Source organism: Hakea prostrata, chromosome 11 (genome assembly GCF_041222555.1).
Source record: "Hakea prostrata isolate BN-2017 chromosome 11, UWA_Hpros_2, whole genome shotgun sequence".
NCBI lineage: Eukaryota > Viridiplantae > Streptophyta > Magnoliopsida > Proteales > Proteaceae > Hakea > Hakea prostrata.
In genome coordinates this window covers 21503650-21528852 of record NC_142610.1, presented here as the reverse complement: position 1 = coordinate 21528852, position 25203 = coordinate 21503650, and the positions used below count along the sequence as shown (strand labels likewise).

At 36.0% G+C, this 25203-nt stretch overlaps 3 protein-coding genes, 1 long non-coding RNA gene and 1 other non-coding gene across 5 annotated transcripts; 2 read left to right on the top strand and 3 right to left on the bottom strand.

The window, feature by feature from the left end:
• The first annotated feature begins 6604 nt into the window (after positions 1-6604).
• LOC149000842 (glutathione S-transferase-like) lies at positions 6605-7699 on the top strand. The gene is made up of 3 exons (XM_089139326.1): positions 6605-6853; positions 6925-6973; positions 7056-7699. The coding sequence occupies exons 1-3, from the start codon at positions 6707-6709 to the stop codon at positions 7505-7507; spliced, it is 648 nt and encodes a 215-aa protein (XP_088995452.1). The 5' UTR covers positions 6605-6706; the 3' UTR covers positions 7508-7699.
• A 2687-nt stretch (positions 7700-10386) lies between these two features.
• Positions 10387-11385, top strand: LOC149000841 (glutathione S-transferase-like). The gene is made up of 3 exons (XM_089139325.1): positions 10387-10548; positions 10641-10689; positions 10934-11385. The coding sequence occupies exons 1-3, from the start codon at positions 10402-10404 to the stop codon at positions 11383-11385; spliced, it is 648 nt and encodes a 215-aa protein (XP_088995451.1). The 5' UTR covers positions 10387-10401.
• On the bottom strand, positions 11047-16772 carry LOC149000840 (uncharacterized). Its single transcript, XR_016170663.1, has 3 exons — positions 15954-16772; positions 11229-15225; positions 11047-11131 (listed from the first exon to the last, which is right to left on the bottom strand). It is a non-coding gene; the product is annotated as an uncharacterized LOC149000840 (long non-coding RNA).
• An 858-nt stretch (positions 16773-17630) lies between these two features.
• TRNAL-AAG (transfer RNA leucine (anticodon AAG)) lies at positions 17631-17711 on the bottom strand. Its single transcript has one exon. It is a non-coding gene; the product is annotated as a tRNA-Leu (tRNA).
• A 934-nt stretch (positions 17712-18645) lies between these two features.
• On the bottom strand, positions 18646-21973 carry LOC149000838 (expansin-A13-like). Its single transcript, XM_089140598.1, has 2 exons — positions 21375-21973; positions 18646-19673 (listed from the first exon to the last, which is right to left on the bottom strand). The coding sequence occupies exons 1-2, from the start codon at positions 21875-21877 to the stop codon at positions 19364-19366; spliced, it is 813 nt and encodes a 270-aa protein (XP_088996724.1). The 5' UTR covers positions 21878-21973; the 3' UTR covers positions 18646-19363.
• Between the last annotated feature and the right edge of the window lie 3230 nt (positions 21974-25203).

Genomic DNA, 25203 nt, shown 5'->3' with positions numbered 1-25203 from the left:
CACTAGGTTCACCTTTAACATAAAAAAACATGAAACACACATGAGCAAACCCTAATCCTCAAAATCGTTGTCAATGTAAACAAAAGGAGTGTGTGAACACAAAATCTTCAATTGTCTATGTTAATTTTGGTATGAAAAAAAATTTGCCGAATAAGGAATCAGTAAAGTGACAGATGAAGCAAGAAAACTTTTTTGTATTTTTTGTCCTCCATCTTTCATATGGCTTGTTTCAGGCCAAGTAGAGCGTTTTAATCCAATGCTAACAATTGCAGGGCCAAGACAAACAACTTGAAATAATGGAAGACCATTTCCATATCCCTTGTCCCTGCAATTATGAGCAACTTACTTAGATTTTCCACATTTAAAATGTGGTATTACTAAATGCAGTGCCTGTTTGGTTACATGAATCTGAAATCTCTAGATTCACAAATGGGAGATTTATACCCGTTTGGTTGTATGAATTTCTGGATTTATGAAATCTAGAGATTCACATTTTTACACTAAAAATGTGAATCTGTAGATTTATGGGTATGATGATAAAATTCAGAGATTTCATTCTTATTATAGAAGCGTTAAACATTTGAACTATGACTCCATAAATGTTTTTTTATGATGAATTACATATTTTATTCCAAAGATTCAGGTTAATCAAACAGTTAATTTTATGAACCATAATTCCATAGATTTGAAATCTTCAGACTCAAGTAACCAAACAGGCCCTATTTAAGTAATTTAAGTAACTTATACAATTACATGGGATAAATATTTATAGCATATCGTTCAACCCACCGAGTAGATGGAGTCCGGATCCTCACCCCGTCGGGGGAGTACAGACTGCTCCCCGACGGCTTCCCAACCACACAAACACGTGGGGCCCACAGGTCAAATTTTGAAGTTTTTTTTTCCCTTTCAAAAAGTGTTTTTCACCTGTGGGCCCCACGTATTTGTGTGGTTGGGAAGCTGTTGGGGAGCAATCTGTGCTCCCCTGACGGGATGAGGATCCGGACTCGATGGAGTGGGAGTAGTTCACTACACCCAAGAAAATAAAGATTCTTCTTTTTTTGGGTGAGATGAGGCACTTAACCACCTGCTAGATGAACGGTCGAGATCAAAATTTCAGTCAAGATTTCAATCTTGACCGTTGGTAGCAGCGCAACAGTATTAAATGTGCAGCATTCAAGTCTCACTTGAGATGAAGATCCTTCTTTGGATCTGTGATAGCTTAATTTAATGGTTAATGGGCTTGATGACAGTGCTTTCTGTCATTTATTTTCTTTGGGCCGAGCCCAAAATCATGTGAGGTTCAGCCCAAGGAATGGTCCAAACCATAGGCCAACCAGAGCCAGACCAAACCAGCTTAATTGAAAAAGAAAAAGAGGTGTTTTTATTATTTCATGGGCTTCATGAAACTCTGTCGATAAAACCTCACGTGGGCCTGAAATTGAAAACTGGTCTATGGGCTTCTTTAGATTAGTTTTGTTTTAAAGTCCATATAGGTTCCTCTTTAAGACCCTAGGTGGGTTGAGTCACCAATAAAATATGTGACTTTTTTGTATCAATTCTCATTCTCTATTATGCTTATTTAAAATCTAGAGTTCTTGAATTTTCATTTATTGGAAATCATAGAATGAACCCAAAATTCATAATGGTAAATTTTTGTCCAAAATAGATTATGGAATGAAAATAAGTTCATGGTATTTCCAAATAAGAAATTGTTAAAAAATGTTTGTGAAAGTAAGGATGAAAAGAGAAAGACAATAAAGTATGTTTTTTTATAACAAGTATGTTTATTGACTTCTTTTCCCTCACTTCTTAACTATCAAATTTTTAACAATTCTTTCATCTATGACACCAGAATTAAATTTTCACCTAATCCATCATAAACAAAAAGTCTACTATGGATTTTGGGGTTTTATATTATTTTAACCAATAAACTGAATTCTTGATAACAATTTAAAATAATGAAATTTTCCATAATTGAGAATGATAATTGATACCAAAAAGAGCCTAACTAGACATTAATAAAGACAATTGGTCACCAATAAAATATGTGACTTTTTTGTATCAATTCTCAAATAATCATCTAACAAATAAATAAATATTTAAAATAATATGGGATACAAGAATTCTAGTTGATTGATCAACAATGAAAAAATGGTTTGGTAAATTTTGCCTTCAAAATAACGATTAGTTGCCGTTAAGTTTGAAAATTTAATGTCTAATTTGCCCTTCATAAAATTAAGAAATTGTTAAAAAACGATGCATCAGTTAAAAAACCAGATTAAATGTGAATGTTAACTAAAGTTTATTTTTTTTATAAAAGGAATGTGCTAATCCGACTTTGTTTCCACCCTCATCTTAACTATAAAATTTTAAGAAAACCTTTGCATAAATGAAGAGAATGAAATTATCACCTAATCCATCATAAACAAAAAGTCTATTATGGATTTTGGAGGCTTTTATATTATTTTAAAGAAAAACAAAACTGATAATAGATAACAATTTAAAATAATGAAATTTTACTCATAATTGAGAAAAAGGTAATTGATACAGAGATAAGAAGCCTAACTTAGGCATTATTAAAGACAATTGTACCAAATAACCACAACATCCTGAACTAAAATACTAAGGGGGCAATAATCATCTAGACAAATAAAGGTAAATTAGTAAATAATGAAAAGTACAAGAGATACAATAGTAATAAAATCATATATATCATATAGTATATATATCCCTATATATATATATATATATTGTTTCAATAAGAGTAAGGCCAGGTGCTTTAGCTTGAGGAGTTGATTAGGTACAAGAGATGAAAAACCCTTACCAAGGAAAAATGGCAAAGGTTGAATATGGCAAGATTTTTCAAAAATTAAAATTTTGATTTACATGAATAAATATAAATTAATGAGGCATGGAAAAGATACAAAAGCAGTGTTCAATATTTATTGTTGATTGATTTGGTGTTTTTTTTTTCTAAATGACTTTTGTTTTAATTTATGATATGACATTTTTTTTTAGGTTCTTGCTTCTTTTCATTTTTTGGATTTGAATTAATTGATTTGATTTTTCAAAGGCTAAGTTTTTTATTTACAAAGTGCGACATTTTCAGCAAAATTCACTGTTTCGCCCATTGGAGAACTGAAAGAATCGGCGAATTTTGCTGAGAATTTTGCTAATATTTGAGGGGTAGTTTCACTAACACGTGCCCCAACCCCCAAGGCCCCTAATCACTACAAAGTTTGCAGAAAAATATCGAAGGGACCAAAATTCTTATTTACAGAAAATCAAAATAAGAATTCAAACACCCGATCATAAGAGAATGAGAAAACAAAATGTGTCATTCAGAGACTACCTTTAAGAGGATTTTTTTGGATAATCTAAGAGAGGCTACAGAGAGAGGTTTAGTTGTTCAAGGTCACAACCCCAACTAGGAAGATGCAACTCAACTGGGCCCTTTGAGTTATGACTTGCAACTAGGGAAGATCTAGCTCAAAATTCCTAGGAACGGTCCAGACTTCAAAGGTCGGAGCGAGTTAAGACTTGTGAGTGGGCTTCAATGTTGCAGGGTGAACAAGGGTTGAAAGTTGCAATGGGGACGTGGCCGGCGAGGTGAAAGATGGGGCATTTGCTTGGGACGATGAGGGTAATAAAGCGTTGATATGAGGATTTGAAAGAAAAAGAGAGAAACCAGCGAGATTTTGCAAAGTTTTGAAGATTTTCCCCATCATTTCACTGGTTCTCCTGAAAATCAATGATTTTCTAGTGAAATTTGGTCAATATCGTTCTCGCCGTATTTTCTATTTCGCTACTTGTCAAACTCAGCGAATTTCGCCCGACCCCATCAGGCAAAATTCGCAAATATGTTTTTTCATATTATTTACATGAATAAATACAAATTAATAAGGCAATGAAAAGGATACAAAACTGTAATGCCCATATTTATTTTTGATTGATTGGTGATCCATTGGTGTTTTCTTCTCTATGAATTTGGTCCCTCTAGATTTGACATTGTCCTTCTTGGCTTGAAATTTGAAGATATTTAAACTTTAAGGCGCTAATGTGTTAACGTGGCCTATATATTATTGTAGGAGATCCAACTAGATAATCTACAAAGAGGACCCAAACGTAAAAATCTCTAGCATAACGATATACAAGGCTATTATTACTGTGGTAGAAACACATATTGACACATCCAACGATAATCTACGGTGGATACTCCTCCAATAATGCAAGAGCTTGTTGAATGGGTCCCACATACAGGTGATGCAAATTCTTAATATGCACAGACAAAAAGTGGATCAGATTGGGCCCACCACAAGTTGTAAATCGCAAAATCGTGCTTATTGGGATGGTTATCCAAATTTATTTATTAGAATACGGTAAAGCATCTCCATCTTATCTTATTTACCATCTTTAAAAAAGAAAAAGAAAAAAGATTATTCTATTTAATCATTTTTTTTTTGAGAAAAGTAGCTTTATATTAAAAAATTTTAAAAAAATCAAGGGTTTACTGACGAAAGAATTTTTTTTTTCCATTAGCATCATTCCTAATAAGACAGGAAAGAGCTTCAGGGAGATAATGGAGGTGAAGGTGGAATTCTTAGGTAGGATTGCGAGAATCCACCCAGGAAGTCCGCACAAGAGTTCACTTCACGCACAATATATTTAAAAGAACATACAACAAAGTCCCTAGCCAGCTCAAGAATTTGTTGCACAAGATCTATTACATACCATGGAACTTGATAAATCTTCTATATCATCTTAATAGCTGACTTAGAATCGGATTGTATATGGACTCTGTTGTGCCCCAAATTGCGAACTTTCAGTAAGCCAATAGCAATTGCTTTAAGCTTAGAATGAAGGATGTTAAGGCTGGGCATACCACCGGCTATAGCAAAAATTGGTTTGCCAGTATTGTCATGTCCATGTGTCCCATAGCCTCCATGGCTACTAATTTGAGAACCATTGCAATCAACTACAATCCAACCATCTGGTGGCCGTATCCAACGGAACATTTTCTCTGTACAAAAATGAATCGAGCTTGGATTTACCAACGTTGAAAAAATTTCCTCGTTCTCACATTATTTGGCACCTTGTTTGATGTTGAGGAAAAGCGATGTCGTGTGTCCATAACAATTTGACTAATTACCGCTGTAAGACTTCGCCGATTAGGAGAATTAATTCTTAAGTTTCTTTCCTGCCAAATCCTGTATACCGTACATACAAAGCTAAAGCATCATATTCGATTCATTAGAGTCTGACCAATGAAGTGATTTGCCACCCATGCAAGCACCTCCTTCCATGATCAAGTGGTAATATGTCTAAATCCGTTGAGCTTCAATATCGAAAACCAAATCTCATTGAAAAATCCACATTGAAAAAAAAGATAATTATGATCTTCGTTAGCGTGAGTACATAAGACATAGATACTATCAATCACACCTCCCCACTTCATGAGTTTATTCTTAGCTTGTAACCTTTCTTTAGCAGCAATCCAACTGATGAAGGAAAAACATTTTTGGCATCTGTTACCTCACATGACCTTATACCATATAACCGACGGACGTCGCTGTCGAACATGTTCCCATGCTGATTTAAGAGAGACAACACCAAATGAGTTTGGAACCCATACTGGTAAATCGTGAGGAATCACCGAGTAAAATTTGGTTGAAATAATATCTCCCCATCTTTGTCAAATTGTATAATCTGCAGATGGAGTTATCCAAACATTATTTTCTGCATTCAAGATCTTCACAGTATCACCTCAATAGACCCACCTCTGATTAAGCTTAGACCGTTCGATTAAATAAAATAGAGAATCGAAGCCTCAAAAGCCGCTTGATCATCGACCGCAATACAGCTTAGCTGTATATTCACCTCTTTTTGGTTTCTCAAAATTTTCGCGAATTGTAGCTGTCGGTGCCGTGAGTCTCGTGATCATTAGAATTTGAAGCTAGCCAAGTACGAAAGTACCCTAACTATGCTTAATTACGGATTATAACCAACCGGCCATAATAATCGTTAATTATACATAGGTCCTAGATTTGTAACTTATTATGTTTACATCCCTCTATTATCTTTTTCAGTATATAAACCTCACCAGATATGACCATAGTATATTCCAATGACCCTCAAACGTCAAAAAGCAATTAACACTCTCCATAGGAATTTAACAAAACTTGTTTTTTAAAAAAATAAAAATAAAATTAGCAAGCATTTTATTAGATAACGAAAATGAAGAATAAAAACCCCTCTACGTAAAGACCAAGACTAGGGTTCCAAAGGAGAGAAAAATATCAAGAGAAAATTTTGTCATTGTAAATAGAGAAAACTCATAATCAAAAGATCACTAGAAACAAAGCAATTTTAACAACAAGATTTTGAGTTTTGACCACCTTTTTTTTGGCTTCACGAACCAAACAACACCAAAAACTGTTTTCTCCTAAAATGAACTAAGAGGAGGTATTCATGTAATTATGCGATAGGCCCTTCATCTTAATTTAGTAAATTGATCCAAACGGATCATTCTAGAAATATACGGATTTTAACTAATGCCAGAATTCTAGTGCTCTGTCTTCTCTCTATAAAATGCCCATGCTGATTACATTCATGAAAACAATCTCATCTTCTTCATCATCTTGCAATCTGTTTGCTCTTTTCTCGTTTATTCTATAATTCCCAGAAATCTCTGTAGCAGACAACTATGGCTCCTAAGATTCATGGAAGCGTTTTCTCTACTGCAACGATGCGAGTTTTCGCTACCCTTCACGAGAAAAATGTCGAATTCGAGGTTGTTTCCATCAACTTAGGAGCTGGAGAACACAAGCAAGAACCTTTCATCTCTCTTAATGTAAGTCTCTTTAATTAGATAAAACCCATTTCACAGATTCTGCAATTTCTAAGCCCTTTATTTTGTTGCAGCCATTTGGTCAAGTTCCAGCCTATGAAGACGGAGATCTGAAACTCTTCGGTAACTAACTAATTTTACTTTGACTCGATTTAAAGAGGGTTTAAGGTTTGATTCTGAAGAGGGTTTTTGCTTGATTTGACAGAATCGCGAGCAATTACGAAACACATCGCAATGGAGCATCATGGGAAAGGAACAGAGCTGATCTACCAAGACACGAAGAAGATGGCGAGTGTTTCGGTATGGATTGAAGTTGAAGCCCACCATTTCGACCCAGTTGCTTCGAAATTGGTTTGGGAACAAATGGTAAAGCCTATGATGATGAAAATGGAATCTGATTCGGCGGTTGTGGAAGAGAACCAGAAGAAACTGGGTCAGGTTCTTGATGTGTATGAGGTTAGGTTATCAAAATCAAAGTATTTAGGTGGAGATCAGTTCACTTTGGCTGATCTTCATCACTTGCCCACAATAAATTACTTGATGCAAACCTCAACCAAGGAACTGTTTGAAGCTCGCCCACATGTTAGTGCTTGGATTAAGGATATCACTGCAAGGCCAGCTTGGGTTAAGGCTCTTGAGATGCAGAAGCAAGCTTGAATGGTAGAATCTAAGTTCTATAAAATGAAGAAGATGAGAGCCTGAGTGTATGGTTTTATTGTGGTTAGTGTTCTGGTTGTGAATCACTGTTTTACTGAGTTTGTGATGAGTTGATACATCCACTTTTCCTACTTTTTAGTAATAAAATTTCCATGGTTGCCAATAAAAGAAGATTTGCATTCCATTGTTGAACCCTTCCATCTCTGCATTCAATAGCATACCAACCTTAATCCATTTAGTTTCAGCAAGCTTCCCATTAAAATAAAAATGCTACATAAGCTGATTCTGTGATAATTAAATTGCTTGGAGAAAGAAAGGTTTATATACATAAAGTGACTGCTTGATTATCATGACATAGGGATTAGTAGTGAGAAGGGATTACACCCACTTCCAACAGCTCTGTCTGCCTTAATTATGTCTGTTTATCTAACCAAGAAACCAATAGTTGTTCACCAAGAAACGAGTAGTTGTTCTTCTTTAATTGGTTTCAGCTTTTAGGTAACTCAATCACTCTAAAAGTGAGGAATAATTAATATATTTTTTGGATATCTTGAAGATTACCACTAACCCACGACCATAGAAAGAATAAAAAGGTTCCTATCAAAAAAAGAAAAGTGTAAACATGTTTTTGAATCATATGATTAACAGGGCAAAATGGAGAAAGGCTGTTGGGGATAATCATGTAACTAGAGCTTGAAGCCTTGAACTGCGTGAGTTTTTTTTTTCACCCAAAATTATCTATTTACATAAAAATAGTTATCTAAGTCATAAAGAGGTTGCTTTCTGAATAAAACACTCGAAGATTAAAGGAAGAAAACCCACATAAAGAAAAGAAGAAGCAGGAGGAAGAAGGGAATGATCTTATATGAACAAACCCAAGAAGAAGGGAACTCTTCTAAAGGCCTCGAGATGGCTAGGCATCGTGGGATTAGAAGAGTTCGCCTCTTCTCCGACTCTAAAGCGGTCCAAATGATCTTAAGTGCCCACAGATGTCCTTGGTATTCTAGGGACCTTGTGGCAGAGATAAATTACAAAAAAAGGAGCTTTACAGATTGTATTTTCTCACATTGCTATCGAGAGAGTAACCATGCAGCTAGCTGACTTCTTGGCTAGTTTACTAAACTCTATTGATGAAATACACTTTGACCCTGGAGGCCTTCCTGTTCCCTTGAAGGACATTGTCCATAGTGATGCAAATGACCGGTCATATTTTAGAATGTAAAATTTTGTAATTCGTTATTTATCTCTATCAATATAAGCTCCCATTTTCCCAAAAAAAAAAACAAACCCAATAGCATTTTTATTTTTTGGGCCAAAAGGACCTGAAGTACTTTCATTTATTAGTTGGACCCTACCTAATAACTTAAACCCCTAACCAGATGATTAATTCAATTGTGGTACATCTTTTTGGTAAACAACATTATACTACCTTGTTGACATGATAAATGTATGCGATGTCCTCATTTATATAATTGATTTAAAAAAAAAAAGTTGCATCACTAACATTAAGGAATTGGCTTACTTAGCGAAAATCAATATCTCCTAGTATGATATCAATAGTTCAAATCTTCTTGAGAAAAAGAACCTTAGGATCAAGCTCCAAACATTAGTTGGTCTAGACAAACATCAATTTCGCCAGAAGAAAGAAAAAAAAATGAGAAAAGAAAAACCCATTACCGGCTACTTAGTTGTTCCACAACTAAAAGTTGAGAATCACATTCATATTGATATTTGTATATTAATACCATTATTGGCAGTCAAAACTGTTTAAGATCGTAGGAAGTTTAAAAAATTCTAATTCTCTTCTCCCAAATTCTTGCCTAGAAATAAGGGAAAGACTCCATTTTATCCCAGACTTTGAAACACTCAAAGATGAAGGTAGAAAATCCTAAACACTTGAATGTGAGCTGGCTTGGGCAACCCTCGAAAAAATAAAAAGAGAAGAAGAAAATTCTACCTTCTACTTGTTCCTAAAGTTCTTCTCTTTTGTACCCAAAAAAAAAACACAAAAGCTAACTTGTTCCTAAAGTTCAAAATTTCATTCATGTTAATACCCCTATAATAATACTATCATCAGCTTTCCTAGACTCTTCGCTTTTTCTAGACTCTTCCTTGCAAAAGAGGAAAAGCTCAATTTTCTTTTCGACTCTAAGAAGAAAAACTCCTATGCCTTGGGGGAGAAATAAGTTTAGTTCAGTGTAATTTCGTTGCTCCTCCTTAGCATGTTCTCTACCACTCTTCATTTCTCCTAAACTCTTTCCCGCAAATGAGGGTTCGTCTATTTTCTCTAAGACTTTTGAGGGGAGAAAGAAATTTGGTTCAGTGAATTTTTATTGCTCCTCCTTGGCAAGTTCTCTCACTAGAATAATAATAATTTAAAATAGAGGGGGATAGGATAACTTATCTTATATATATATTTGCTCAAGACAAAATGGATTACAAGATCAACCTAATCCTGATTGACCATTCAAAATTGGTGTATAGTCAACAAAAATACTCATAATTCTAAACTATCATCCACAGGAATAGGGTTAAAAAAATCCACAGAAATAGAAGACAAAGAGACACCAACCACCTCCATTGAGTCACACCTTGATCCTCGGCTTTCTCTAATATTTTAATCCATATGCTTCATCTACCTGTTTGGAAGCTTATAAGCTTTGCTTCTTCGTCCCTTCCTCAGAACAAGTCATCATATAGAAACTCCAAAAATAAAGTATAAAGAATGAAGGGGAACCTTAGCTTGAACATCAAGGCAAGCTGTCTTTCCAGTGCTCATAAAAACCCAACTTCCAATTGCATTTCAGGCATTACCATCTTCCTTTGTTCTACTTTTCTCCTCTGCACCATTAGTGTAACTGTCACACTCATTCAAAGCTTCTCTGTTGTTGACCATGGCTCCTAAAGTGTATGGACATGTATTTTCCTTCCCAGTAATGCGAGCTTTGGTTTGCCTCCACGAGAAAGGGGTTGAATTCGAGTTTGTTCATATGGACATTAAAGCTGGTGACCATAAGAAGGAATCCTTCCTCTCTGTTAATGTATCCTTAAAACCCATCTGTCATTCAGATTTACCCTTTTTTATCAATTCAAACCAATGATTCTAATCTAAAGCATTTGTATTTCATTGCAGCCTTTCGGAAAAATTCCCGCCTTTGAAGATGGAGATTTGAAGCTATTTGGTAAGCACATGAACCCAATTCGGACATTTCTTGCTCTCAGTGTAGTTTGATCTGCAGGAAAACAAAATTGAACCAACGCAACTCTGCTGCTGGAGACTGAAAATCAATAGAATAACTCTGGTCAATCTAGTGTTTTATGACATGGTTGTTACTAGATCACAACACTAGATGATCCCCTACCAAGATTAGGGAGGAATAAAACTTGTCAGGTTGATATCGAGCTGATTCTTTTATGGTTCTGCAGAATCAAGAGCAATAACCTCATATGTTGCCTTTGAGTACCATGGGAGGGGGACCGAGTTGGTCTACCATGATACAAAGAAGATGGCAACCGTTTCGACCTGGATGGAGGTGGAAGCCCACCAGTTTGATCCTGCCGCTTCCAAGCTAATTTATGAGCAGATGGGGAAGCCAGTCTTTTTAGGAATGGAATCAGACAAAGCTGTTGTGGAAGAGAACCAGAGCAAGCTGGATAAGGTTCTTGATGTGTATGAGGAGAGGCTTTCCAAATCTAAATTCTTGGGTGGAGATGCATTTACCTTAGCTGATCTTCACCACATGCCAGCAATACACATCTTGCAGGGAACATCATCGAAGGCGTTGTTCGAGACTCACCCACACGTGAATGCTTGGATCAAAGATATCATGGCTCGGCCAGCATGGAAGAAGACCATTGAAATGCAGAAGCAAGCTTAGACATGAAGAAGACAAGATGATGTCGCAACCTCTAGTGATAAAACAAGTTCAATAATGGAAATAGTTTCTATCACCAGTATCTTTGAAAGGGTGATTTACTCATCAAATTTTGGAACATGTTACAAGAATTTCATGAATTTCCCAAAAGAAAAAAAAAAAAAAAAACTTCTGTTGCCATTAACACAGTAGCTATTTTCAGCAATGGGAAAACTTTCAACAGTAAACTTACAATTTGCTACTCCTGACCCTTGTACAGCTTGAGAATTAACCTGGCAATAGAAGAAATGCACCCATCCAGATGTTTTATGAAAATATTTAAGTCTACTGTCAGAGATGGAGTGAATTATAAAATCATCTTCCCTGTATCATGGTTTAGTAATGTAGGATAAAATTGAAAGCTTCATTCAGCCCTGAACAAGTCACATGAATGGTATATTCAGATTCTGGTAAGGTTGATGGTGGTCTAATGGGTATAGGGAAAGGATCAGAACAGGAAGAAACAGTGTAACATTACTTTTAAAGGATTGGAACAGAATAAGGATATTTGATGGGTAAGGTCAAATAAAGCAGGAAACAATTCCAAAGGTTCTAAATTCAGCCAGCATGTAAAATAATTCCTGCCAATACCAAAACACAATGCTGGAACTGCAGGAAATGATCTCAGGGTACATTGGCATGGTGGAGGAACAATGGCAGCAGATCCACAAGCCCCAAAGGGTTGAGATTTGAATTGAGTGATCATCTTTCCAGGGGTGAAACACAAAAGAGGCTGGAGGTTGTTTGATGGTCGGACTGGGCAGAGGACCGAACTAAGAAGTCAGTGTAAAATTATTAACTAACCAGAGAACTAGTTTGAAACTTTCAGTAGAAAGGATTGAAGACTGAAGGAAATCTTCTAATGGCAGAACAGGTTGTATAACCAAACTTGAGTCAGCCTCCTGGCTTCTCACCACAAGAAGTCAATTGAATTGAAACACCAGCCACTTCCAACTTATTGGATCAAACACTAAGTAACTCCATGAGAGGCCCATGCAAACAGAACCAATGTAGTTGAGTAAGAACCCTGGACCTTGATTTGCTTTGCATAAATATTAGAATGGAGCTGCAAGGTCCAAGTCCCAATTTTGTACTCTCTACTTGGAGTACAAGATACAACCAAGTTCTAAACTAATGTGAGTTAAATTTTGACTACTTCTAATTATGAAAATATTAGGTAAGGTAACTCACCACTAACAATGAAAATAAAAGTAAATAACCCCAGCTAGACCACTAGACTGCACCATAACATAAGAATTCAAAGTACTGAACCAATCTGAAACAAAATCATGTAACTTTATATTTTTATATTGGAAGGGATCCAAGAAGAAGCCAGTAAGCAACATCTGAGGTGAACTGGTAAACAGTTTAGTCAAAACAGAAGTTACAGTTTGGCAAGACATAGTATTTGATGGTAGGGTTATGTCAAGTGAGTCTAGAGGAACCTAACAGTGAAGTTTCTTGAGATTTTCATGGAGAGATGTTGCTGAGTTTAAAGAAATAGCAAATTGGGGTTTGACTTCCAGGTTTCTGGATAGAACTTGGAGGAATCTGGAGCTTGTAGTAGGAATCTGGGATAGGGCTTTGTGTTAAGTTCTGCTGAAGTGGGAGTCAAGTTCAATCTAGAAGTCCAAATAAAGGAGCTTCCTAAAGGCTGGTTAGGTCTAGGTGGAATTTGGGTTTTCTGGGAAGAAACTGAGATGGGTTTTTAACAGATTCAATGGTAAGATGGAGCTGCAAATTGGATTGAGTATTCCTAAGGGGCAGAGAAGTATTCAATCCAAAGAGGAGCAGTTTTGAAGTTAAATGGACAGTGCAAGTTTCCGGTCTTGGGGGTGTTGTAAACTTACTGTTGCTGCAGGATTTCTTGAACAGCAGAGATAATCTCCAGACCTATGATTATTACTCTTGTAGCAGCAGTAAGCTTCCAGCAATTATAAGGAGCTTCAAGAATCCATCTGCGCCAGACTTGGGGACGACTGAAGAAGTCCATGGAGGGAGTTGAGAGGAGTGTATATATATATACAACCATGATGCCTAACATAACTTTCAGACTCAAACTAGGACCTGAAATCAAGGTTGTCAAGGCGCCTAAGCGTTGCCTAGGTGTCTTGGACCTTTTTTGGGTCAAGGCGACTTGGTGTCGCCTTGGTTTTCATTGCCCTCTATTGCCTTGCTTTACCTTCTCGCCTTGACAACCTTGCCTGAAATAGGACTGGAACTCAAACCAAGATGAACAAATCCTAATTAAGATTACATCTCCAACATGACTTAAATAAAGACTGATTAATATTTAAAAAAACACTAATTGTACATTTGTACCCATAATTTGGTGCTGGTGTAGGGAGGGGATCCACAAGCAACACCTAAGGCTGGTTGTTAGCTCTATCATTAGGCAGCAGCCTTCTTGTTGTTGCTTGGGTACACTCTCAGCTCTGCATCATTCAGACTATTCTTCTGAACTAATTTCACTAGAAGATTGAAGAAAGATAATACATCCCTTTTGAGTCCTAATGACTTGGCTACTTGCATATACAACATCAACGCTAGCAATCATGTCCATGTCAAAAGCTATGGCATTATGACCTCAAACTAAGTTGAGCTCTTGAAAGTCTCAGAGTCAACTTCAAAGTAATGTCACCATAAAGCCCTTCTTGTTGTATGTCAATTAGCCTACAAATCTTCAAAACCTCCAATTCCCAGATAATATAAGCATATATACCCTAAAAAGTGAATACAATGAAGGCCTGTAATCGTGTCGAACAGAATAAGGAATATGACCTCAAGTTGAGCTTTTTTGAAAGTCTCAGCCAACAGGAAGTAATGTCAACCACCCTACGGTACTCCTTGCTGTCTGTACATCTGTTAGTCCATAACTCTTCAAAACCTACAAAACATAGGGCTATAGAAGTATGTACATTTTCAAGTATGTACATGCAATCACATTATAAAACAACTGCATGTAATACCAATAGGGCAAGAAATTAAGCTTATAAATTATATGATACCTTGAGGGGGTGTCAAAAATAAAATCCCACAATTATATGCATCTACAAATAATGCAGAAAAATTCATGTAAGATGGAAAAAGTAGTGAAATCAAGGAGGTATTCTATTTCTCATTATAATCTGAATCATTTTTAATCCAAATAATGTGACATTGCGAGCACCAAGAAAAATCGAACTTCGAAACATGCCCCTAATTTCTTGTAGATCCTCTTCAGAGCATTGTTCAACAACAAGAACACAAACACCACCATGTCGAACTGTCCTTTCCATCTCGGTAACAAAACGAGAAGGAAACAATGCCTCCGCAAAGTGTGCGCTGAAGGCTACATCGAAGATCCCATCAAAAAAGGGAAGATTATGGGGATCAGCTCTACTCACCAGTGGAGGAGAATCGATTAGTTCAACCCCAGTGATATCAAGCACACCCATCTCTTGCAATGCCATGACTTCATGGCCAGCCCCAGCTGATACACAGAGGACTCGTGAGTGGTTGGTAAGCAAACCCATATGGCGAATTCCATTGAAGAGCTCAGTGAAGAAATTGACTTTCTTTCGCCAGTCCCTGGTGGACCAGAGGCGCTTATTTTTCTTCTCAATGGAGACAATCTCACGGTGGGTTGCTTCACAGGAGGACTTTGGGAACCTGATTTGTGGGGTACTTGGCTCGTCTGTGATGCATGTCTCTGGGGTTTCAACAAAGAGAAGAATGAGAGTGATAGTGGCGACTGTGACAGCTGCACAGGAAAGCCGGTTCAACAGAGACTGTATGCGTCGGTCCATGTGAGGACAAGAATTACTGATTCAAATTAAAACAAGAGATTTCTTAGCGAGCCTTCCAACCTAGAGATGAGAATTAAGTGAAGCCAAAAAAAAAACCTAATACAGAAGCAGATAAGTTCTTCCCTTGTGGGTTTAAAGATCAACATAAACTAATACATTCAGGCTCCCTTTGTTGCAGTGTGTACATGTTGTAACTTCTTACAGTGCTTGATTCAAGAAGTAAAATGTTGAGTAAAAAACAGCACAATTGATATTTCTTGTACCATTTTGAAGTCTATCGAGGAGTTGTGAGAAAAGGCCCGGAAATGAGCAGTCATCTTCAGTGGTAAATCAAAAACAAGTAGAACATTGCCGTCGAGGAATTACATCGAACATGGAATTCCTATGAATTTGGAAATATTGCATTCAATCAAGCAAATCATTTCCTATACAAGTATTACTTAAATCCCGTGTCAATTGGTTGTGTTCTTCGCACGGTTAAAGGAATAGAGATCGAATTCGTGAAAAAAAATCTATTTGATAAAAAAACAAAAAAGGGATCTCCCTATCCTAGTCGATTTAAAACCAATGAAAGGATTTGCCAGCCAACCCGAAGTTGGTTTCTTTCTCTAGATGAAATCGATCCTTGAAGATTCAAGGTGATTGTCCAAAATGAAGAGCAACACGAACAGGAGACTGACTCCAATTCGAATAGTATATACAATACAAGAATACAAAATTGTTAAGATCAGCATTGATGCTTACCTGATCAAAGAAAGGAACTTGGAGAGGACCGCAAGCTCTACTTTGCCTCAGATTTTCTTCGATGAAAATACAATCAGGTGTTTGGTGGCGCAGTAATTCACTGAAAAACAATGGAGAATCCGAAAAGAGAACAAAGGAGGTGATGCCGAACAGGTGCATTGACGATTCACCCTACCGGCGGACGTATTGATTTGATGATCTGGGGGCTGAACGAGTAAACAATATGATCTCGATTATTAGGATTGTGAGGGAAAATTTTCCGAATTACTACAGATTGATGAAGATGAAGCCCGTGAAAAATTCCCCGGAAAAACCCAATGTTTCTCTTATCATTTGAATCACATGAAGCCGAAGAATTAGGGTTCTGTTTTGCTTCTCTTGCTTCTCCTTGCACCTTCTCTTCTTCTAATCGATGTGTACAGAGTTGACAGGAACGCCACCGGAGAAAGAAAGGCGGTGAGAGAGAGAGAGAGAGTGTTGCAGGGTGAGAGACCAATAGAATTAGTTTTTTTTTTTTTTTGGCCAATACCAATAGAATTAGTTGAAGTAGCATCTATTTCCCTCATAAAAAGATATCCTTATGCTTATGTTTGGATGCTAAGAAAAGAAAAGTAGAAATATATATATAAAAATAAAAAAATGGACAATACAATATGAAAAGCATGGTCCTTGATCTTCCTCACTTCAATAATAATATCATAACCTTCAAAAAAATTGGTCTTCAAAGCCTCGTAAGTTAGATGTGATTTCATTTAAATAGCCAAGTTGGTTGAAGTAAAAGCAACGAAAGGGTGGTGCTAGGATAAAGAGGCATCAAACGTCAATTGCCAAGTATTGAGATATAATATTTAAAGAATCACTAAGGTGTATAGATTCTATCCACCCAACTGCTAGTTTTTTCATCTTTCTTCTTTCCCCTCACATCTGATGTTTGTAGATCACGAGCAAGTTTATCGTAGGTCCTTTGTGAGGGAAGTGGCATGGAAGGATAGCCTGTACGGATTGAGAGGATCTGAATCCATCACTAAACATACAATTCATTGCCCCCTGCTAGGCATGGTGCAAAGCATATTAGTGGTCCTTTTTTTTTTTTTTTTTTTTTTGGATATGAGATTCATCTGGGCCAACTTGCGCACACCATGATTACATCCTCAAGGAAGCTTTTATATAATTAATGCCGCCGAATGAGTGCGAACCCAAGACCTTCCCGTGGGAGATTGAGCCTTTATCCCTCATATTAGTGGTCTTACCTTTTATGGTTTTAACATATGAAAGAACTTGTGTGGTTCTCCAAATTTGCTTAAAGAATGTGATAGGATACATATGAGTACAACACTCTCATCTCAAGACCATTACTATAATTGATGTGATTTATGTTCTAGATTAATGTGACACGCTTCTATCGTTCTAGATTAATGTCACACGATTCTATCGATTTGGTGATTAGAGCTCTAAGGTTCATTGTAGCTTTGTAATTTCTTTTGCCTTATGAGTTCTAAGGTTTATTGTAGCTCTGAAATTTCTTGTCTCATCATGATTTTGTGGAATCTTACAAAAAAAATGCTTGTATTTTGGAAGATTATATAGAAATTGTGAGGATAAAGATCCATTGACAACATTATCCTCACTAATATATAATGGAAAATTATAAGGAAAAAAAAATAAAAAAATTTATTTTGTTGAGTGTGGGATTTGAACCCACGCCCTTTCGGACCAGAACCTTAATCTGGCGCCTTAGACCAACTCGGCCAACTCAACAAGAGATGTAAATAGTTCACTCAGAATTGATCTTGTATATTTTTAATTTGATTGGAATTATTACATAAGCTCCTCTGTTTCTTCTGCAAAAAATCAGATTTATTTAGGTTTTCCATTTGCTTGTACTCAAAGTTAGAAGCCAGTCTCTTTAGTCATTATTCATAAAGTTTAAGGTAAGTTAGTTTTTGCTAAAGAACTTTTGAAGTATGTTAACCTGTTGGAATCATTTTTGAAAAGATTTACAATGATATGCTATGTTTTATGCTTACTAATTTAGTATATGCATTTGGTGATGTTTTTGTTCTAGTAGACTAATTTTTGAGTAAAAATCATTTTTACATGTTGCTGTCTTGGGAGACGGTCTTTTTTTTTTTTTTTTTTTAAAATGGGCATTAGGGGTGTGAATGGATAACCAAAATTTATTTTCGAATTCACATCCACATTCGTCTAGGGGTATTCGAATCCGTCTGATTACTAATAGAATACAGATATGGGATGCCCCTTTCCAATCGATTATTATCCGTCCGATAAAAGTATCCAATTAAGTTACTCATTTGGATTTTTTTCTTATTTTTATATATTTTTTTACTTGAGATATGTGAATATTCTTATAGACTTTTTACTAAAATAACTACCAAAGTCGTCAAATTCTTGATATCAAACTTAATCCTCACAAATAAAGTGGTAAAAATGTTAACGTGTAGTCTGAAAACTTATATCTAATGTGTATTTATATACATTTAGAAGAATCTACTTAAAAAAGTAACTATCCGATTATCATCCGAATCTGATTCAATCTTTCCAAAATTTAATAGGATATTATTCGAATCCATTTAAATATAATAGGATACGGATATAAAATTATCACTATCCGGTTAGAATCAAATTTGTTTACACATAACTTCCTAATTTGGTCCAGAATCCCTGTTCACATCATAACTTCAAGTAGCATTTTGGAAGGTATGAGAGAATTGATCAACAATTGTGAGGTCGCATGGAGCTTGATAACCCAAGCTTTTTATTGGTTCAGTAATAAACCCCATTTCTACATTTAGCTTAGAGCTTTGGCCGCCACTCCTCTATTCAGATTTCATGAGCAGCCCTTGTTCAAAGAATAGATTTTGACTACTGCAGTTTTTGCCAGATTGTTAGTCTCTTTGTTTAATTCTATCTCAATGAAAGAACCGCTCTCTGGAAATTTATGTAGGCTCAAAATTGGAGAGATGTGGAGACTTTAACATGAAGGAACCAAAACAAGATAAATCCCTGCAAAGCATATGGTGGAAATTTACAAGAAGGTACCAGAACAAGATAAATCTCTGCAACGCACTCTCATTTCTAAGATAGCTCATGTATAATAATACAAAAATTTGTTTAACAACGCTACAATCTGTGTTCACTTCAATGGCTTTGTCCAATCTCTCAAACATTGCTACATGCTCTCTCCTACCTTGTTGGGCTTCCATGAGACTGACGCAAAATCACCAATTTCCTTTGATCTCCTCTAATGTTCTGTGTCAAGACCAAAATTCGATCCAGAATCACAGTTTGAATCCATAATAAAGCCTTCTTTTCCCCATTCAGAGAAAAAAATTAGTGGAATCGGTTCACTAGCTTTCTCTATCCTTCTTGTTTTTGTTGTTTGAAGTGTCCTATGCCTTGAATTGTTTTCCTTCAAAGGTCTGCCCAAAAATCCAGTCCTTGGGTGCAACATTGTAAGACGTCACTGTGGTACCATCACTAGCAGTGACCTCGAATGAGAGGGGTTGATTCTTCAGATCAGCATTAATATGCCAGTTTTGGCCCCAATTTCTGCCCATCTGCAGCCACCCTGTTTTTGATCCCTTGATCTTCACTGCCAATACATCTCCAGCACCAGCAACATTGCTGATCAAGACTGAGTAGAAATAACCAGAGCCATCAATTGTAAAACGAATTCCTCCTTCCTTTCTGCATTTGATCCTGTTCAAACCGTGCTAACAAATTTAGAGACTAGCCAACTCTTTAGAGGATAACTCATAATAAATTATCTCATGCACCGTTTTGAATTACAGAATAGAACACTAAAGGTGGTAATCACATAAAGAACTATCAGTTTACACGGTTGGAAAGCTGAAATTTCTGCCCAATTAAATTAATCAATCTTTGCAGTTCACAATTGGCATCTTCCAGGTTGGCTAAGAAATAACTAATGGAACTGTGACAACTAAAAATACTACATCTATATCTACATTTGGAAAACTCAAGGTTTTGTTCTTTTATTTGTCACCATGAAATGGCATGCTTCTCAGAAGACTTGAGATCCCAAGGCCTTGAAATCTAAAACCCAGAAAGCCTTCCTAACTAAGGATTATAAAGGTGATGGGGATCTATAACTACGAGCCCTATAACCTTCACAATTAGGCTTTTAAAAGATCATAAACTGTGAAAGAAATTCTAAGTGTCAACTATAATTTGATTTGAACTGAAATTGATCTGAATCCTTAAGCCTTAAGGTATACCGAATTCCTATAAATGCTGAATATAAAACAAATAAAGAAATGCTGATCTCAGCATTGCCCGTCTCTATATCACACCCACCGCTTCGCTATCTTGTCTCATATTCATCCAGAGTGGGGTGACCATCACAGCCACTATATGTATTTTTCTTCTTCTTTACGCTTAATTAAAGAAGCAAAAGGGAAGAACACTATACCTGGTGGAGTGGAGTGGCCTAAAAAAGTACCTAAAGATTCTTTCCACAATCTCCATATGCAAGTAGCACAGAAGGAAACAAAAAGTTGGTGACAAAGTATCCGACCCATAACCCCAGGTATTCCTTGTCCATACCTCTAATGGATCTAGATCATTTTGTGATATCTATTATAAATAAAACGGTAAAGGATGGGCACCTAGCCATAGTGACCTATCTTGTGCTCCTATCAGTGGAATTTTTGTTCACTGTCACATGGGTATTTTTCATGTGGCCCTCGAATTGCAATATATGGCATTTACAAGATTCATCAACTCTTGATCTCCCTGTCCTTGTAAACAGTCGCTGGACCTAATTTGGACTAAGTTCATCTTGGCTAGCTTACGCGTACCTTAACTATATCGGATCCCTTAAGAATACCTTTAACATATATAGTTTAAATATTAAACAGGTGTTGCCCCTAGTCCCATACGGTAGTTAAACTCTTTTTTTTTTTTTTTGGGTAAGCAGTACTTCATTCATTAAAGAAACTCATAACCTCATAATTTTGTATTTCATCCTAATTTATGAATCTCCTAACTTAGGATTTGATTTAATGCATCTCATCATTTTTTTTTTTGGTAATCATGCATTTCATCAATTATGAAACATGATGTTTTATTTTTATTTTTTTAATTTTCCGGGTAACCTATGAAACATGACATCTCGAATCCTATTATGTGTAAATTGTAAAAGCTGATGGTTCTAAATGACTATAATACCCTTGATTTGTCAATAATTTCCTAAAACATCATGTAAGCCTCTAGTAACAGGTGACAATGATCAGATCCCGACAAAAGTGAAACCACACCAACTGAAAACTACGCGTAGGATAAGAAAGCTAGTCTACAAGCGCATGTTAGCCGAAAAAACGAATTTCAAAAGAAGCAGAAGTTGCAGAACTCAGTGAGTGAAGTACGGAGTGAGCTTACCGGCGATACTGAACGGGCATGTTCGATGCTTTCCAAATGGCGATCTTCTCAAAAGCTTCAATTGGAAGCACAAAATGACGATTCGGAGGGTTACAGCGGCCACCGGCATCGGCCGTAAGTCCATAGTTGGGAGCACAGAAATTGGTGGCAGTGACGATGATGGAGGTTCCAGGAATACAATACTTGAGATCATCAACACATCTGAGTTCAAAACAAGCACCACAGATCTGACCTTTTTCGTATAGAACGCTGCTTAAACCTACCGTTGCTTGGCCATACCCTCTTTTTACCAGATCTCCATAGCCGCAAGCACCTCCAACCGTGTCTCGAGGATCTAGAGCTGCGTAGTAAGTTGCTCTTGCTGATCTCCATTCTGACAAAGCAGGTGATGAGGAAGAAGAAGAAGAAGAAGAAGAAGTAGTGGAAGAAGAGAAGTGAGCAAGAGTGGTTGAGGTAGCGAAACATAGAATTGTTAGGGCATATATGATTCTAAATCTCGGCATTTTCGGTTTTACTTGATCGATCAGCGGAGATTTGGATTTTCGAAGAGGGAAGCAAAACACAAGGTTGTGAGACAGTGTGAAAGAGAAGAGGTTCAAATGCCTTTAAACTTTTTGAGTTTGTTCTTGAAGTTTCAGCACATTTTAAAGTGGGCTTTTGGGCCGAGCTTTTCGTGGGCTTACAATCATGAGCTGAATAAATTTTCAAACTGACGTGTACGAACCAAGCTTATGTGCACCTCGACTAATCATTTGGGATCCTAATTCTTTATGTCCAAGGGTGTGCCACCAAAGTGTGGATCATCTCCCCTAATCGACGGTTTTACAACTACAAACTATGTATAGGCCGTGTGGCCCACAAATAAAAAATAATAAAAAATATTTTTTAAAAAAACCCATCACTTTAATCTTGTGGGTCCCCCTGTAATTTGTGGATAGTAGCTGTCGGGGAGCACAGAGTGCATCCGGACTCGTGCGTCAGTGTGTCCAGCTGCTAATGCTTACCCCTACTATTTGAGTTGGCTAATTGATACCAAAGGCAGGGCATCTAGCGACCAAATTTGCTAGACACATGCCCTTCCTCAACGGATTTCTGTGCATTCCTAGGAGATAACCATATAGAGGAGAAGCCCTAGTCTCAAGGAGATGGAATTTATATGCGAGTAATAAGTAACGAATTTCCATTTTTACCTCCTCTTCCCCCCCCCCCACCCCCAAAAAAAAAATCTCATTGGTAAATTTCCTTATACTACAAGGCATTCACATGTTAATGATTGAAACCTTATCTTTGAAGCTATTTGATTCTTAGTGGGTCTAATAAATTTGAAGTTAGTTGGGGGCTTATCATCCAATTCAACATATATTTGTGTGTTCTTTTCATATATATATTTATCATATATTTAGGAGAAAAATCATTTCTAAGCACTGACAAGGTAGATCTAAAATATATTTTTTTAAATATATGATGGAGGGATCTGAATGGAACATAGTTGTCTATTCTTTGGGTACAAGATTCAAACTCTTTGGTTCATCCCCATTTAAAAGAGATTCATGATAACTACAAATCAACAATAAAAATAATTATTTGAGCCAGTTACATGGAGTTTTCAAATAAATCACAATAATTAATCATGTCATTATCGATAGTTGTCTTTTTTTTTCGTGTGAATGACATAATTTTCTAAATTCTAACAAAACAAGAAGAAGAAACAATTTTATATAAGCCGGTAATTTAATTTTAGGAATTCACTATGTAGTTTCTAATGTGAGTTTCTATATTAGCCTGTGGATTTTTTGAAGCCACATGTCACAATCCTAAAGGTTAATTGCAGCATTAGGAATTGTAGAGGATGTGAATCCAATAAGCCCTAGTGCAATAAATTATGTATAGGTCCCAAAGCAACTAACACCGTGTAAGAGGTGTTAAGTTTGTTTGTAAAATGTCTAAAATACCCCCTTCACCCACAACCTCACCCTTTCCTCTCTGCCCTCACCCTCTCTTGGCATTAGCTGCAAATTAGGGTTTATTAGTTGTAACCATGCAAGGGAATCTTGAACTTTTATCAGCTGAAGCATTGATTAATTTACATCGAAGAGAAAGGCAGTTGAGGTTTGTGTTCGTGCAAACCTAGAAATTGAGAATGGACATCCATGTTCGTGCAAATCTTGTGAGGCCTTCCTCATTTATTGCCTCGTCTGTAATTCTTTGAAAGAAAAAAAAATGCAAGCATCGAGGTTGGGTTAAGCAATTACAAGCAATAACTATAGGCTCTAGAGAAAACATTGATTAATTTACATCCACTTTGGGACCTATACGTAATTTATTGCACTAAGGAGACTCAACATTAGTTTATGTACTACTAAGAGGACTCACATGTAAAAACCTTAAAAAAAAAAAATAAAAAAAAAAAGAGAAGAAAAATGCTACCTTAAAGAACTATCAACTTTTAATGCATTAAATTGCTCTTGGAGTAGAACACCATGTGTAAAAACAAAGTTCTCTCAAATTCTTGAACATCGAATATTGATCCACTCCTAAATATTTTGGTGATGACCTTACTTGATCTATAAACCCAATTGGGATATATTTGTATACTCAATGGTCTTTTGTAAACTCAATGTAATATTTGTGAGATTTTTAAATTAATGTTTTGTGTGAATGTGCAAATACTATTTTTGGGTTTTGAGAGATCTACATTGCGTTTTTTCTTCCATACATAGTGGAAGTTCTACAAATTTACCCATAAACGTCCCCAGCCCCCCAAATTTTTGGGGTAGGGGGTGGGGGAGATGATTCATAAAGCAATTAAATTACGCAATACATAATGTCACACAATTTTACTTTCTAGATTAAAGAAGTTAATTAGATTGCATGTAGATGATAATGTACTTTCATATCTTTTATTTAGTTTCTTTTTCTTTTATTGAATGAAAGCACCTAAGCATCATAGGGTTTTCATAAAACTTAAGCCATGACAAAGATTGCTTATGCTAGATTTTGTTTTACGCAATACTTAATGTCACATAATTTTACTTTCTAGTGATTAAATAAGCTAATTAGGTTGCATGTAGATGATAATGTACTTTTGTATTTTTTTATTTAGTTTTTTTTCTTCTTTTATTTATTGAATAAAAAACACCTAAACGTCATAGGGTTTTCATAAAACTTAAGCCATGACAAAGGTTGCTTATGCTAGATTTTGTTTTACGCAATACTTAATGTCACATAGTTTTACTTTCTAGTGATTAAAGAAGCTAATTAGGTTGCATGTAGATGATAATGTACTTTTGTATTTTTTATTTTTTTTTCTTTTATTTATTGAATAAAAAAAGATTTTCATAAAACTTAAGCCACGACAAAGGTTGCTGATGCTAATTTTCTTTTATTCATTCAAAAAAATTATTATTTTGGGCAAACCCTTAAGTAAGAGTTAATTGTATTGGTTCCGTACCTATAATTGCATCAGCTGATATTTGAAATAAACTTTATACATGGCACCCATTATTTTATCAAAGTGATCTAAATATCTCTAGTTAGGAGGACTTTGGTTACTATCAAGATAAATAGTTATATGTAATTTCTATCTACTATGATATTTAAGTAAAACAATTTTTTTCCTTTCATAACGGAAAAGTGATCAGATAATATATCGAATTATTTTGCATATAATAAATAAAACAATATATGGATTAAAGTCAAACTCGGTTCAGTTTAGTTGTTTGCTATACATTGGCACTTCTCAGAATTTAGTTTATAGATTATACACTTGCATAAATACACTCCGGAGATGATACAAAGCATGGACTTCTTGACTATGAGTTGTCAGCAA